This window comes from Plecotus auritus (genome assembly GCF_963455305.1).
Source record: "Plecotus auritus genome assembly, chromosome: 7".
NCBI lineage: Eukaryota > Metazoa > Chordata > Mammalia > Chiroptera > Vespertilionidae > Plecotus > Plecotus auritus.
This window is the reverse complement of record NC_137774.1, coordinates 176,322,030-176,337,487: the sequence shown is the minus strand read 5'-3', so window position 1 is coordinate 176,337,487 and position 15,458 is coordinate 176,322,030. Positions and strand designations below refer to the sequence as shown.

Sequence of the window (15,458 nt, the reverse complement as noted above, 5' to 3'; positions counted from 1 at the left end):
TTCCTCTGCCTTTGAGCTTTTAAGAATTATGACACGGCGTAGACGGTTCTTTTGCAAACATGTCAGGTGTCCTATGTCTGTGTTACGAGCTAGAAGACTGCTTGAGAACAGAACCTGCGGGTCATGTTCGTGCATAAATAAAACGGCGAGGAGGAATGTGGGAACAGGCTGTTTTGTGCCCGGTCGCTCTGCTAGGAAATGTTGCGAGGGGGGGGGGGGTGGGGGGAGCCAGGAGGGCCTCTGGTACACACTGATTTTTTTTTTTTTTTGTAATCGTCATAATGCGAAATGCAAACTAATAAAAGAAACTTTAAAAAGTGGGCTGGCAGGGGAGGGTGGGGGGAAGGGGGAGAGATCAACCACAAGACTTGTATGCATGCATTTAAGCCTAACCAATGGGCAGAGACAGCAGGGGGGTGAGGGCGTGTACGGGAGTGGGGTGGGGAGGCAAGGGGGGCTATGGACACATATGTAATACCTTAGTCAATAAAAAAAATCAATTTGAAAAAAAGGGGGCTGGCAAGGAGGAGGCTTGGCGTGTGCGATGACTCGGTTCATCGGCTCTGAGATGCGCACTTGGTAACCCAAAGCACCGGCGGGGCCCTCCCCGGCCCCGGGACCAGCAGGCAGCGGCCGGGGTGCGGCTGGGGTGCCAATGACAATGCAGCAGGAGGGAAACGGAGCCCCGGGAGGCCGACTTCATGAAAGGGACGTGCTGATAAACACGGGCGCCTAGCATGGCTTTGAGAAGAAAAGCACAACCTCAAAGAGGAAGGAAGGGGATGGCCCAGCCCTGCCTGCGGTTTCTAGAGACTCAGTCCCGCCCCAGCTCTCCTACCCCCTCGGGGGCGCGCTCGCACCAGGTGGGGGAACGGCAAGCAGGTGGGCTCTGCCTTGATCTCATGCATTTGCCTCCCATCCTCCCTTTGCTGGGACTCTGTCTGCCGCCACATCAGCAATCAGCAAGCTGGGCGGAGGAGGCGGAGGCGGGTGAGGCTCCTGACTGTATTCTCACCATCAGACCCACCTGCTGGGCCTCAGGCGGTTCGTTACTGGGTCACAGCCAGACGGGCCCTGGCCACCCCCTGAGCGACATTCAGCAGCTCCAGGGCCACGCATACTCCTCGGTTCTCCTCGCTGCTGCTCAGGATGGATGTTTATAGAGTCTTTACCTCTTTCTTCCTGAGTAAGGGTTTCTATGGTCTAAACAGCCGTGGGCAACCTACGGCCCGCAGGCCGGATCCAGCTGTTCTATCCGGTTCTCTTGCTCTCCCCTCCGCTCCTTTACTTTGAATTTATACTAGTTCACACAAACACTCCATCCATGCTTTTGTTCCGGCCCTCCGGTCCAGTTTAAGAACCCATTGTGGCCCTCGAGTCCAAAAGTTTGCCCACCCCTGGACAGCTCGCAATCCACACGGACTGTAGCCATTTGCTCAAACTCGTCCTGATTTGTAAGCCAGGCGAGGACACGTTTTGAAAGCCACATTTCCGATTGAGAGTACTACTTCAGAGGGAAGAAAAGCTCTTTTCCTCCTCTGATCCCCTTCTGGTGCTTCTCTGTTCGGAAGGAAATCTTGTATGTATTAATCGATGGTGAAGCGTTCCCATAGAACAGTCCCGTAGGACCTGGGATCTGAAGGACCTGCAGAAGCCACCTCATCCGAGCTCCGGCCGTCCTCCGGCAGCACAGGGTACGCACCAACCACGCCTGCCTGCCTCTCACCCCAAAACGCAGCGTCATCCGGAGGCATGGACCCACCTTGCTTATCCGGGTTCCTCTATGTGTAGGTCAGGGATGGCACCCCGCAGGGACTCACTGTGCCCCTGGGCCCACCAGAGTGAGGCGCTGTGGCCGAGGGAGGTGAGCCCTGGAGCAGGAACCCAGAGACCTCCGTTCTAGCTCCGATGGCCACAGGCCGCTGTGACGTGATTTCCCTTTTCTTCCGTTTCTTAATCCGGAAAGCCAGCGTTGACCAGCTGCTCTCTGAGGCCTCCTTTAACGCTAACGCTCAGCATGCATTTTCAGCCCAACTCCCTCATTTTACATCCCAATCCTCCAGAGTTAAAAAGATGTGCAGGTGTCCACTTTCTTTTCTAACAGTCCTTTCTTCACGTTCTTGGGGGCCTGAGGGGGAGGGGGGCAGGTAGAAGGGGGTTGTTTCCAGATCTGGATCCTCTGGATCAGGGGTCCTCAAACTTTTTAAACAGGGGGCCAGTTCCCTGTCCCTCAGACTGTGGGAGGGCCGGACTATAGTTTAAAAAAAAACTATGAACAAATTCCTATGCGCACTGCGGGCCCGGGACGCGTCGGCTGCTAAGCAGGACAGGCAGCGGCACCCGGCGGGCCGGATACATGTCCTCGGTGGGCCGCCTGTGGCCCGCGGGCCGTAGTTTGAGGACCCCTGCTCTGGATAATCTGCTACCGACATCTCTTCGTTTGGCACTTTCTTTTCTTTTCTTTTTTTTTTTCTTTTTTTTTTTATATTTTATTGATATTTCACAGGGAGGAAGGGAGAGGGATAGAGAGCTAGAAACATCGATGAGAGAGAAACATCGATCAGCTGCCTCCTGCACACCTCCCACTGGGGATGTGCCAGCAACCAAGGTACATGCCCTTGACCGGAATCGAACCCGGGACCTTTCAGTCCGCAGGCCGACGCTCTATCCACTGAGCCAAACCGGTTTCGGCTGGCATTTTCTTTTCTGATGCACGAGACTTAGAGCAATGCCTGACTGTTGTAGCTGCCCTCTGAGAGGTCAGAATGTAACGGGACTTGAATGAGAAATAGACTAGACCTTCATCCATGCATTTCAACGTGTCGCAAGGGGTTTGAACGCTCACATTTTATCTGCTGCTTACGGTGGACAAACAGGGGCCACAGGCTAACCCAGGGGTGGGCAAACTTTTTGACTCGAGGGCCACAATGGGTTCTTAAACTGGACCGGAGGGCCAGAACAAAAGCATGGATGGAGTGTTTGTGTGAACTAATATAAATTCAAAGTAAAGGAGCGGAGGGGAGAGCAAGAGAACCAGATAGAACAGCCGGATCCGGCCCGCGGGCCGTAGTTTGCCCACGGCTGGACCTGACTAACTCAGCGGAGGCCTGCGTGGCGGCCTTGCAAATTCAGAGACCTACAGTGACCACAGAGGATGGTCTGAAATTAAGCTTTTTAAATTAAAAAGCAGTCTATGGTGGGGAGTCATGTCCTCGGCCCGGATCTTCCCTGTCAAAGATCAACTTTGTTCTTCACTCAGCCTATTGTCTTTCTGCATCTATGACAACACACCTTTGGAATGTCAGGGTAACTTCCCTTTTCCTGGACCCCCCAGTGGGTCAGGGCACAGGGCAGAGACCACAAACTCCCTCATTGTTATTGTGATCCTGTTAATTGTTGACGGTTACCTATCCTGTACCCACTTAAGTAAAGGGGTTATGTGTCTATCGTTTTACTTTTTATCCAATCCCAGAGGTCCCCCCCCCCACCCCCTTTGCTTTCTCCCACCGCCCTCATCTATCACCAACGGATTTCGTGTAACCCACTTACGTCTCCTCCTTGGATGGTAATTTATAAAAATAGGTGAAAAATCATTCTCCAGAGCATTATCTCAGTATGTTGAGATTCTGCTTCCTGGCAATTGTCGACCGTTTGCTCAAATAAACTCACAAAAATTCTAAACAAGGCCCTGGCCGGTTTGGCTCAGTGGATAGAGCGTCAGCCTGTGGACTGAAGGGCCCCGGGTTTGATTCCGGTCAAGGGCATGTGCTTTGGTTGTGGGCACATCCCCAGTGGAGGGTGTGCAGGAGGCAGCTGATCGATGTTTCTCTCTCTCATCAGTGTTTCTGACTCTCTGTCCCTCTCCCTTCCTCTCTGTGGAAAATCAATAAAATATATTTAAAAAAAAATTCTAGACAGGCTTGAATGTTTCTTACGTGAACACTACCATTATATATTCTTATTTATCTAAAGGCCTCAGGCCTGTTATTCTTTTTTAAGTTTCCTTGCCTCTACAGCTTCCGTATGTGCCTGAAAGGAGATGCACAGGTCTACCAGGGAATACTCTGCTACCCTCTCCCTAAAATGGGAGGAAACTGGGAGAGAGACAGACTGCCTCCAGGCCAGACAGATCGCAGGAAGGAATGCTAACGTGCTAACCTATGAGCCCCATACGGCATCTGTGTTCTTTACTCAGCAGCCCAGCCCCAGGAAGCAAGCCTCGGGCGAAAGAGGACTTCCAAAATATTTGTTGAGTGCGTAGGAGCTGGGAAACCATACCTCGGGGGCCCTTCTCATCCCAGGCCCTTCCAACTGTTGACAGAGATCAGCGAGATGATAGTAGAGTTCCCAGATGCCCCCTGGACAGCCCCTGCCTGGTATTGATCTAGGGTAAGGTGATACCAGACGCACTCCTCCTCATTCCAGACAAGCCTTTGGAAAATGAGCGGATGCTACTTCACTGGGTTTAAGTTCCATATTCCTCTTATCGAATAGAGCTGTTAAAGAAGCAGCTGTATGACCAAACAAATGAAAAGTTTCTTTTCCAAAATTAGGACCCATTGAGAAACTAAGGATAGAAGATACTTAAGAGACTATGAATAGTCAACAATAATAAACACTTAGAAATTGGCTAACGCAGTCAGTGTGGCTCAGTGGTTGAGTATCGACCCATGAACCAAGAGGCCACTGGTTTGATCCCCAAAGAGGGCACATGCCAGGTTGCGGGGCCGGGTCCCCAGGAGGGGTCGTGCAGGAGGCATCTGATCGATGATTCTCTCTCATCGATGTTTCTATCTCTCTCTCCCTCTTCCTTCCTCTCTCTCTCTCTAAAAAGCTGTAAGAACATTTTTTTAAAAAATTGGCTAAAGGAGCAAACGGTTTTCTCACAATATAATAAAATAGGAGTCCGATCTTTGGGCTATCAGCTGGGTCAAGGTTCCTTTTTCTTGCCTCATTTCCGGTACACCAGGTCCCAAGGTCCTCGTGAGGTTAAAGAGAGTAGCAGACACAGGGAGACCTCGGAAAGTCACATCGGTCTGAACCATCCCTGCATGGCCAGCCCTCCGAGGAAGCATGCCTTCCACATTCCGTGTTCTGGCGAAGGCTGCTCAGAGGCTGGGAACTCCCAGAGGCCCCGTAAAACAGTGACCCTTGGAGGTGACCTCTGCATAGCTGTCCGTGGGCCCATAGAAACATCAGCAAACAATGCTCAGAATAAGACATAGAAACACAACTAAAATCTGTCACATTCCACTAACGGCACCCCAGCTTACCCAAGTAGGAGGCCAGGGGCTCATTCTTTTTGGAAGACTCCACGTTGAAGGTGGTGTTTCGGGGGATGACGATCTGATTGCCCTTCTGCATGACGACCGTCCCGTTCCAGTCATAGGCGCCCACAGCTCCGAGCATGACCCAGTCCTGCCATCCGGAGAGATGGACGGTTAACGAGGGCAAGACACGCAGGTCAACAGTGCGATGGGCGCCTTCCACGGGCGTCCCACACACCGACCCCGTAGCCCTCACGGGGACTGGCCGGATGCCGGGAGCACCTTCCCCGTCCTCGGGGTAAGGGACGGGCCCAGGTTGGTTCTATGGCACAACTGCACATGGGGATGCCAGCCTGCTGGCCAGGGGCCGCGCCGCCTTCTCCTGCATCAACTACCAACGACGTCATTTCTAACGCTGTGTTCTCGGTGCCAAGAACCCTCGGCCTTGAACGTGGAATCCTAGCAGAACCCCTGAGTATCTTAACACTGAGAAAACGCCCGGGCCCACAGCATTAGCAACTATTCTAAACGCAGCGTTTCACACAGCCAGATGCATGACGATGCACGGGGCAGCTCACGTAACGGACTCCCAGCGACAGTGCCGTGCAGTGAGCGGCGCGGGGAACACGTTTCCCAGGGGAGCTGTGAGTGCCTTCCCTGTGCATGAGAAATGTCACCGGGGGGCGGGGGGGGGGGGGGGGCGCGAGATGCTGGGTGTTGGTTTGGGGCGGAAACCTCAAAAAAATTCACGTTCTTGAAATACATCCTTGAACTACCTCCTATTTTCTTGGGAGAAGAAAGCTACGCACAGGGAGACATACCTGGGAGTAGTGCGCGCTGAAGCCGGTCTGCGACATCTCCATCTCGAAGGAGGCGGCGGCCTGGTCGGCGGTGGCTGGGAGGGAGGGAGAGACGCCCTTAGCACCTGGAGCTGCAGGGGGGCCCCACAGCCGAACTTCAACGCCTTCCAGGCAGCTCCGGCCCCGTTTCCCCATCGAGAGTCCCGAGGCGGGGCGGGGCGGGGCGGGGCACGCTGGCAGAGGCCGTGTCTCCCATCCTTGCGTGTGGTGTGGTGGCATCGCCACGCGTGCTGTGTCCTCACACGCCCGCCGCCGACAGGCCTCGTGGGGCGTTATGTCCACAGGCTAAAGCCTCTCGCCCCGGATTTCTGCTGAGATATCGGACCAAACTCACCGGGTGCCTGACCGGGCTGAGGAACCCCGATGTCTGGCTGGAGATCCTCCCGGAACCCCGTTGTTGGATAAAGCGGTAGGATTCTGGGTTTGTATTTGCTCTAATTTCCGGCTGTGGGTATCACTCACGGACCGGGAGGGGACTTTTTGACAGGGTTCTGGGCCACGTGCCATTTAATCACACACACACACACACACACACACACACACACGTGCACGCGCACACACGTGCACACACACACACACACACACATGATCCTGCGCCCATGTCGGAGCTCTCTACCTCAGTGCAGAGGCAGTCCAGGGCGCCCTGCTATTCTCAAAACACCCACCAGCCCTAAGCCACAGCCACGAGGGGGTCGAGGGGATGCTGACTCACTGGCTTCCCGTGGGGAGCTGCTGATTTATTGGGCCTCGCAGAGACGTTAAAAATAGTGCATATTTTAAGAATGTCCGTCTGCCCTTTCATTGAGGCATGAGACTAATCGCATTTGTGGAATCAAACTTATTTCCTCGCTACTTCCTGGCATAAACGTGTTGACAAGCACGCCAGCAATTGCCTTTTTGTAGGACTAGATGCGATGGGAACATCAACCAAGAATTCACATCGATGACTTTAATCTCCCACGTGGCCCTCTCATTCAATGACCGAGATGCACTGTAACTGAATGGACCCCCACCTTTACTTAAGTCCCCGATACTGGAGGTGCGTCCTCCTTTATCTTCGCCGGGTCAATGGCAGGAACAGCAGCGAAGGCCTGCATGCTCCCAGCACCTTCCCGGGCTGCCGCGCTGCTTGGATCGGAGGACAGAGAGCGGGAAGCTCGGGCCCGCTGCGGCTGATGGGCATCGTGGGAGCGGCCGCTGTACCTCCCTGAGCTTCTCGCCGCCAGCGCCTCCCTGGCTGCCAAGTGCCGCGGTAACAGCTCTAACCACCGTGCAGAATTCTGCGTTTCTCCCAAGGTCCCATGGGGAAGGGAGACCTGAGACCCCACTTTCTGATTTTATTGGGCAAGTTGCTGGCACCCGCCCCCCACCAGGTGGCGCTGGCCCGGGCCGGCAGGGACTTCAGAATTGCTATTTACTATGGAAAGGTAATAAATGTGGATAGGGAATGCAGACTTCCCAAGTGACCAAGGGCACGAAGCCCTTTCCGATCTCACGAGGAAAGAGAATCAGAAGTAGGCTATCCAAACCCTCTTTTGGTTAGCCTACACGGGGGAGGCATTTTTAATCTGAGGAGTTCCTTGTAAAGCCATTTCTCAAACATCGAGGCCTCTCGGGGTGTCTGAGCGCCTGGAAGGCGTGGTGCGCCCAGGTTAGAAACCACCTGGAAAGGTCACTTCAGGAGAGCGGACCCCCCTCCGCCCGGTCTCTGATCCGGCTTCATTTCTGTGAGTCCCTGGCTACGGTGACCCACTGGAGGTGAGAAACGGGACTGCGATTTCTCTTCTCAATGGTCTTGGCGGTTTGCGTCCGCCGTGTCTTGACGCATGTCAGGGAAAGATCAGAAGCGCAGGAGGACTGGGGAAGCCGCACTGGCTTCCGTAAGGAGCCCTAGCTCAGGGCCGGCCCGTGAGGCAGGGCGGCTGGTCCACGGAACGGAGGGCGGCCTCGTGTCCGGGAGCCGCTGTGACTTCGGGGGAAAACAGTTCCCGTGCTGGATTCTCAAGGCACAAGGAGCCGGGGTGAAAGGGGACAGAGAAAGCCAGCCTGAGCGACGGTCGTGGAGCGCCACCGTCTCCACGTCGAGCCTGCCCCTGGCTGGCTGGTGGGCCGCCGCCGTGAAATCAACAGGGTGAGCCGTCACCAGCCTCTATTTGTTTTCAACGGACAGAGAAGAGAGTGGATGGCAGAGGTGGGAACGTGCCAGAGTGCTGTGCCTGCGGTAAGGGCCACTTCCTGAGATTTGTTTTATTTTGGGTGTGTAGATGTGGGTGCCCTGGTCACGAAGCAAGCTGCCCTTATCATCGGGGTCCCTGACCAAAAGCGCTCGAGAGCCGTTACTCTGCATCACGTTCCCGCCTTCCCATACATTTCAACATCCCCTGTAGTCCCGCCCCTGCATTTTCCTTGTCACCTGACCCCAAACCAGCAGCCCTCCCTGTGTCCATGCGGGAGCCCGAGGGAGGGGCGCTGGGGTTTCTCATCCCCGGTGAGAAGGCCGCTCTCCAGCCTGCGATGCCAGGGAGCGAGGAGGAAGGGGTGCCTGCCCCCCACTCAAAGGCGGCTCTCTCCGCAGGGAGACCTAGTTTCTCAGTCAGTTGTTCTCCCTCTCTTCTACCGACGGCGACGCTCAGTGTCCCCGGCAGCCAGTCGCCGTGAAAAAGCCAAGGAAAAAATCTAGAAAGAAGTGTCGTGACCTGCACACTCACTGAACCGCCGTTTCGCTGCCCCGGGACCGGGTGCCATGAGACCTGGCCGCGGGGGGGAGCGGGCAGGGGGAAGGGACAGGCCCCTCGCCGCCCGATGGGAAACAAACCCGCCAGCGTCTCCCCTCTAACCCTGGGCCCCAGGAGAGGCACAGACGCGGGGCCCGTATTTGCTCTTGAACGTTCCCACGGGCCACCATCCTCCTGGGCTCTCAGGCCCGCCCCCCCCGTGTCCTCACACCCCCAGCCCCCCAGGGCCATGGGCCACTGCCACCCAGGCCAGGTCCGCCTTACAGGAAGGGCCACGGTACCCAGTGACCCCCCCTCCCAGCCTCGCAGCCGCCCCACACCCACCTTCCAGGGCGAAGATCCTCTCCCCCAGCGCCTCCACGATGGTGACCAGGGCCAGCTCGTCGGACACGTTGAAGAAGTGCTTCTCGGTGGGCGCGCTGGCGATGGACTTGATCTCCTCCACGAACTTCTCGGTGCTGAGGTTCCCGCGGTTGTAGCTGCCGAGGATCTGAGGCAACAGAAACGGCGGGAAGGCGTCTGGCATCCTGTGCGCGGACGGGACCCGGGCACTGGCGGGGGACAGGAGGTTAGGGGGGGTCGTGGCCCAGCGTGGTCCCATGAGCTGGCCCCTGCTCGGGAGAGTAACTACCAGAACGTGGGGCTTCCCTAACGGGAACGGCTCCACGCCGCAGTCGGGGCGGGGGAGGGGAGGGCGGCGCTGCGTGTTCGTGGACGGTCCCTGTGCGCATTCCTGTGGGCCTGCTCATTAACGGCTGTTTCTTAAAAATGTGACGCTTCCAGAGCGATGCTACGGTTTCTGACGGTCCCTGATGGGATGCTGGCCGGTGCTGCCACCGCCTGGTCCCTGATGGGATGCTGGCCGGTGCTGCCACCGCCTGCTGGCAAAGCAAGTGGGTTGCTTGATCTTGAATCTGTGGTTCTTCCAGAAAACCCTACCCGGGGGCAGGCCAATCCTCCTACATTTTATGTCTTCATTTCTTTATTAAATATATTTTATTGATTTTACAGAGAGGAAGGGAGAGGGATAGAGAGTCAGAAACATCGATGAGAGAGAAACATTCATCAGCTGCCTCCTGCACACCTTCTACTGGGGATGTGCCTGCAACCAAGATACATGCCCTTGATCGGAATCGAACCCGGGACCCTTCAGTCCGTGGGCCCATGCTCTACCCACTGAGCCAAAGCGGCTAGGGCTGCATATACATTTTATTTTTTTAAATTTATTTTTTAATTTAATTTTTTTATATTTCTTTATTGATTTCAGAGAGGAAGGGAGAGGGAAAGAGAGAGAGAAACATCAATGATGAGAGAGAATCATGGATCGGCTGCCTCCTGCACGCCCCCTACTGGGGATCGAGCCCACACCCCGTGCATGTGTCCTTGGCCATAATCGAACCTGGGACCCTTCCGTCCACAGGCCGACGCCCTACCCACGGAGCCAAAGCGGCGAGGGCTGCATGTGCATTTGAAACAGATACTGGACGAGGAGCTCTCTAACTTGCAAGTGTGGGAAATCAACAATTAGGACTTCCTGTTTGGAACCAAAGGCCCAAGACAGGGACATTCTTTCTCCCAGAGAAGGAGGCGGGGCTGTCTGTGTTTGTGAGCTATAATTATTTAGACGTTCTAGAAGGTTTTCTTGAACATGTGGTTCACTTTAAGGAGAAAGGTTTATGGGGTTATCATTTATACGCCGTGAAAGCCACTCTGTTTAGGTAGACCGTTCTGAGTTTCGACAGACCTGTGCCATGTGTCACCGCCACGTGGAGACATGGAATGTTCCTGTCGCCCCCAGCTCCCTCTGGCTCCCTGGCAGCCCACCCCCGCCCCCAGCCCCTCAGGGACACGCGTCTGTCTTCTGCCCCGACAGCCCCGTTTTTCCAGCACGTCAGACGCCAGGCATCCACGGTACGCGGCTGTGTATCTGGCTTCTGTCACTGTGCGTCACGCTCTGACAGCCATCCCGCGGCCGCCGCCGCTGCGGGGGCAGCTCCGTCCTCCTCGCCACGGAGCCTCCCCTCGCGTGGGGCCGCGGTGCATCTGTGGAGGACATCTGGGCCGTCCGAGGGATGAAGAGTGAAGCTGCGAGAAATAATCCCGCCCAGGTCTGTGTGTGCACCTCTTTCCTTCCTCCCACGTACAGACCTGGAAGTGACAGCGCTGGGTGCCACAGCACGTCTATGTTTAGCGTCATAAGGAATTGCTAGCCTGGCTGGCGTGGCTCAGTCCTATGACCCAGGAGGTTCGATTCCTGGTCAGGGCACAGGCCCAGGTTGCGGGCTCCATCCCCAGCAGGGGGCGTGCAGGAGGCAGCCGATCCACGATTCTCTCTCATCGTTGATGTTGCCATCTCTCTATCCCTCTCCCTTCCTCTCTGACATCAATAAAAACATATTTTCTTTAAAAAAAGAAGAAGCTGAAGCTCATAGGGTTAAGTAACTGACCACTGTCACAGGCGGAATTTGAACGGAGGTCTTTCTGACTCAAACACAGTGTCCTCTGCGCTTCCCCAGCCCACCCTCCTACTCATCGCTTCGGGGAAGTGGCCGGAGGCCTTTGCTGTTCAGATCGTGACGCAGGCTTTGTGTCTAGGCTGGTGTCTCGGTACCCCTGTACAAGGTGTGGTGGGGAGGGGGCGGGGGGTGCGGGGTAGTGGGGGGGGGCTGTGGTGCCCTTTGGGAAGCGGTGACATGAGTGGAGAGGGGTGAGAAACTCGGGCCTGGGAAGCAAAGCCAGGGACAGTAGGCCATCCGATGAGTCGGGGCGTGAAGGGGCCGCAGAGTCTGGAGACTTGGATTCTGGGCCATGCTGCCCACAGCCACGGGCCTGCTGCCCGGGGATCCCTGGTTCACAGCGTGGGGAAAGGGAAGCTACCCTCCTCTGGGGCAGCCATGAGGACAGGGAGGCATGTGGACGCAGACATAGAAGGCCATTGTGCGTGGCAGCGTGCAGGTGAGGGTCACTTAAATGATTCTCCGTGTCTGCAAGGCCTCACGGTCTGACGTCCCTCCCCACGGGCGGCCCGCGGACGGCACGGAGCTGCTGGGAGGGTTGGAACAAGTCACCGAAGGAGGTGCGAGCGCTCAGGGGCTGGTGGCCTGTGGGAGGCCGGCGCCGTGTGCACGCAGCCATGTCTCTGCATGGCTACAGGCGTGCGCACGTCTCTGCATGGCTACAGGCGTGCGCACGTCTCTGCATGGCTACAGGCGTGCGCACGTCTCTGCATGGCTACAGGCGTGCGCACGTCTCTGCATGGCTACAGGTGTGCGCACAGGAGCGCGGGGCCTTCCAGGTAGTATCCCCTCATCGCCGCCGGCCAGAGGGTCCCTCGGAACCCAGGGACTGTCTCCTGCTCTGGTCCCTTCGCCTCCTGTCCGGCTGGAATGCAGTTTGGGGGAACGTTTTCATAGCTGCTGGCGGCGCCACTGGGCTCACACAGTGGGGGTGTGAGTGGACCCGGGCTCTGCACGCAGGGCACAGGCCACGACGCGCATCTCCCGATGCCTCCCCACCCTCCATGCAGTCATGCCGAGGGGGTGGCGCGGAGGAGCCCGTGGCCACGGCCCCGAGGGAGTCCCGTCACAGCAGGGCCTGGTACCCACCGCGATGGAAAAGCGCTGGATGCCGTCCTCCTCGCAGTCCTGGATGACCTTGGGCAGCCGGTGGTTGTCGTGGGACTCCCCGTCCGTCACGATCACCATGACCTTCTTGACGCCCCTCCGGGCGCCCCGGGCCTCCATGAACGCCTCCTTCCTGAAAGGGTGCAGACGAGAAGCAAATGAACCGGCGCGAGGTGAGGGGAGCCCCAGACGAGCCCCAGGGAGCCGCTCTGCCTCCCCGGTCACCGCGAGGCGCTGTGCCAGCCTGCAGGCGCGTGGCCAGGACTCGCACGGGCTCAGGTTTACTCCAGATGCGGAGCAGCCGTCCTGCTGATGACACGCATCCCGGCACAGAGGCCGCGGCCTTTCCTTCTGCGGACATTCAGAGGGGCAGGTGCGACGGAGCTGTCACCACACGCAGGCCAGATCTCAACACCCTCCCGCCCCTCCCTGCTCCACAAGCTCCCTTCTCGGCCCCACGGCCTCCTCCTTCTGCACTGGCCACAGCTCTTGCTTTAGCTCCCCCCTTCCCCCCAACACACAACCCTGACCCGGACCTGCAGAACAGCTCGCAGGTGGGCGATGGGGACGAGACTATTTGTCCGGCTGTGAGTGCCTGAGGGGCCTGGGGGATGGGAGGATGGAATGAGATGCAAGAATAAAGACAGCAGCCCTGACCGGTGTGGCTCAGTGGACAAAGCGTCGGCCTGCGGACTGAAGGGTCCCAGGTTCGATTCCGGTCAAGGGCATGCACCTTGGTTGCGGGCACATCCCCAGAGGGGGGTGTGCAGGAGGCAGCTGATCGATGTTTCTCTCTCATCGATGTTTCTAACTCTCTCTCCCTCTTCCTTCCTCTCTGTAAAAAAATCAATAAAATATATATATTTTTTTAAAAAAGAATAAAGACGGCAGATGGCTTTGGGGGAGTAGGGTTGAGAGGGTGACGGGCTCAGGAGGCCTGGGGTAGCCACGAAAGAGCTGCGGAACCAGGTTTAGGACCCAGGCTGCTGGGGGGGGGGGGGTGGGAGAGGGGGCGCGAGAGAAGGGAAAAGGCTGGGACCGAGTGGCAGAGAAAGGGACCGGGGTTTAACTCCACAAGCATCTCTGGAGTTGACAGAAGAGAGGAGAAACGGACAGCCTGCGTCTGTCTGTGTGATCTGTACACACACACCTGCCCTCTAGTTCTTCCTTTTACTCAACGCACGTTCCTCGCTGGGGTCTCGGTAGAGAAGAGTGCATCCTACTTAGGACCGAAATAACAGAAGGCCTGTGTGTACGATTTTTCATATTTTGGTGTAAAATGCAGCAATCATCGCACCGAGGGGGACCTCTTAAACATTTCGCTCCGGTCCTGGGAGAAGCAGCTGCGGATTGGGGTACGGCAGCCTCTCTCTGAAACCAGCCTCCCAAAGTGTGTGCGCCACCCGCATCCGTTTCCCGCAGGCCGGGCGCGCAGTGACGGTGCAGGAGGGCGTTCTCCAGCAGGGAGAGGGGACCTGGGGGGTGCGCGCGGAGGGATGGAGGGATCTGATCTGTGATCGTTTTTCCTGGAAAAGGGCTTGGAGCGAGCACGGCAAGCTACCACCTCCCACCTTCCTGCCGCTCAGAGCACACAGAGCACGTGGCTGCACTTATTTTTACATTTTTCTTAGAATTTACAAAAGAAAACAAATAAAAAAAATACCGACCATCGGGGGCCTGCGTACCTCTGCCCTCTACGCTCTGCAGTAGGTTTTCTGACTTCTCTTCATGCACAAGCAAAGGTGAAACGGATGCGAGAGGCTGGTCCGTAAGCGAAGTTCACGTACGTCTCACGGAGTCCAGCCTCCGTACTTCCCTATGCCTGGGGGGGTCACTACACTTCCCAGCTGTCCAGAGGACAAACATCCACCGAGGGTGGTGACGGGCAGACCTTCCGCGGAGCCCATCTGGCGGCTCTGAGACCAGAAGGCTCCGTGTGATGGAGGAGTCGCTGCTGGCTGACTGCCGAGTACACCCTTCTCTCCAGTACCTTCAGCACGTCGCCCTGGACCCCCCAAGACTCATCCCAGGTTCTTTCGGTAAATGAAACCCCGGCCTCCCCGCACGTCTGTAAACATGAAAACGTCCCGGGGAACCCCTCTCCTTGGGACAGGAGGATCCAGGCCTTGTGACTAAACGTGTGAACTTACTGCCAAGGAGGGACTTGGGGCAGGGACAGGGGGACACACACGTGTTTTGAACTGGGAGCCACTGGACATGGAGGTACAGGGTTCTTACAAAACCAAAAGTAGTGTTTGGCTCTGGCCCAGCCTGAAAGCAGTAACCAGCGATTACAAATACGCTCTCCCTAACCGGTTTGGCTCAGTGGATAGAGCATCGGCCTGCGGACTGAAAGGTCTCAGGTTCGATTCCGGTCAAGGGCATGTACCTTGGTTGTGGGCACATCCCCAGTAGGAGGTGTGCAGGAGGCAGCTGATCGATGTTTCTAACTCTCTATCCCTCTCTCTTCCTCTCTGTAAAAAATCAATAAAATATATTTAAAAAAAATACGCTCAAACGCGGAAAACGGACGGACAAGAGGACTGCTGAGTCCTGCCTCAGGGGTCATTCATGCACAGAGCTCAATGACCTATGTGCCACGCCAGGCCCGCGCGCGCAGGCGGCAGCCACACGGGGGCCCGGCATCTGCGTGGTACCGGTGCAGGCACAGGCGGAGCGGCGCTCCAGCGAGTTTTCCAAGCTGCATGTTCATGCGGCGGCGGTTGCCTCGGGAGATGCACAGCGAGACCACTCGGCCGAGACCCAGGGCGGCAGCAGCGCGCACCCAGCTGTGCGCCCCGTGCTGGTGAACGGGGACCTGCACCCTGGCCCCCACCGGGCGGTGTTAGTTTCTCTTGGGCCCAGATAACTGATCCACGTGCTTTCCTAACGCGGACGAGGCTAAAGCTGCACGTGGATTAAAACCTCCGACTACCCAGCCCCTTCTTTGGAGACTGTGAGACCCCGATCTGG

General features: G+C 56.8%; 1 protein-coding gene across 1 annotated transcript in view; it reads right to left on the bottom strand.

Moving 5' to 3' along the window:
- ITGA1 (integrin subunit alpha 1) overlaps window positions 1–15,458 on the bottom strand; it is a 125,043-nt gene that overhangs the window by 38,449 nt on the left and 71,136 nt on the right. The window contains exons 8-11 of the mRNA XM_080681835.1: window positions 12,468–12,618; window positions 9,187–9,352; window positions 6,089–6,162; window positions 5,274–5,418 (exon numbers count right to left, since the gene is read on the bottom strand). Coding sequence (XP_080537961.1) covers window positions 5,274–5,418; window positions 6,089–6,162; window positions 9,187–9,352; window positions 12,468–12,618 — 536 coding nt within the window. The remainder of the gene's footprint in view (window positions 1–5,273; window positions 5,419–6,088; window positions 6,163–9,186; window positions 9,353–12,467; window positions 12,619–15,458) is intronic.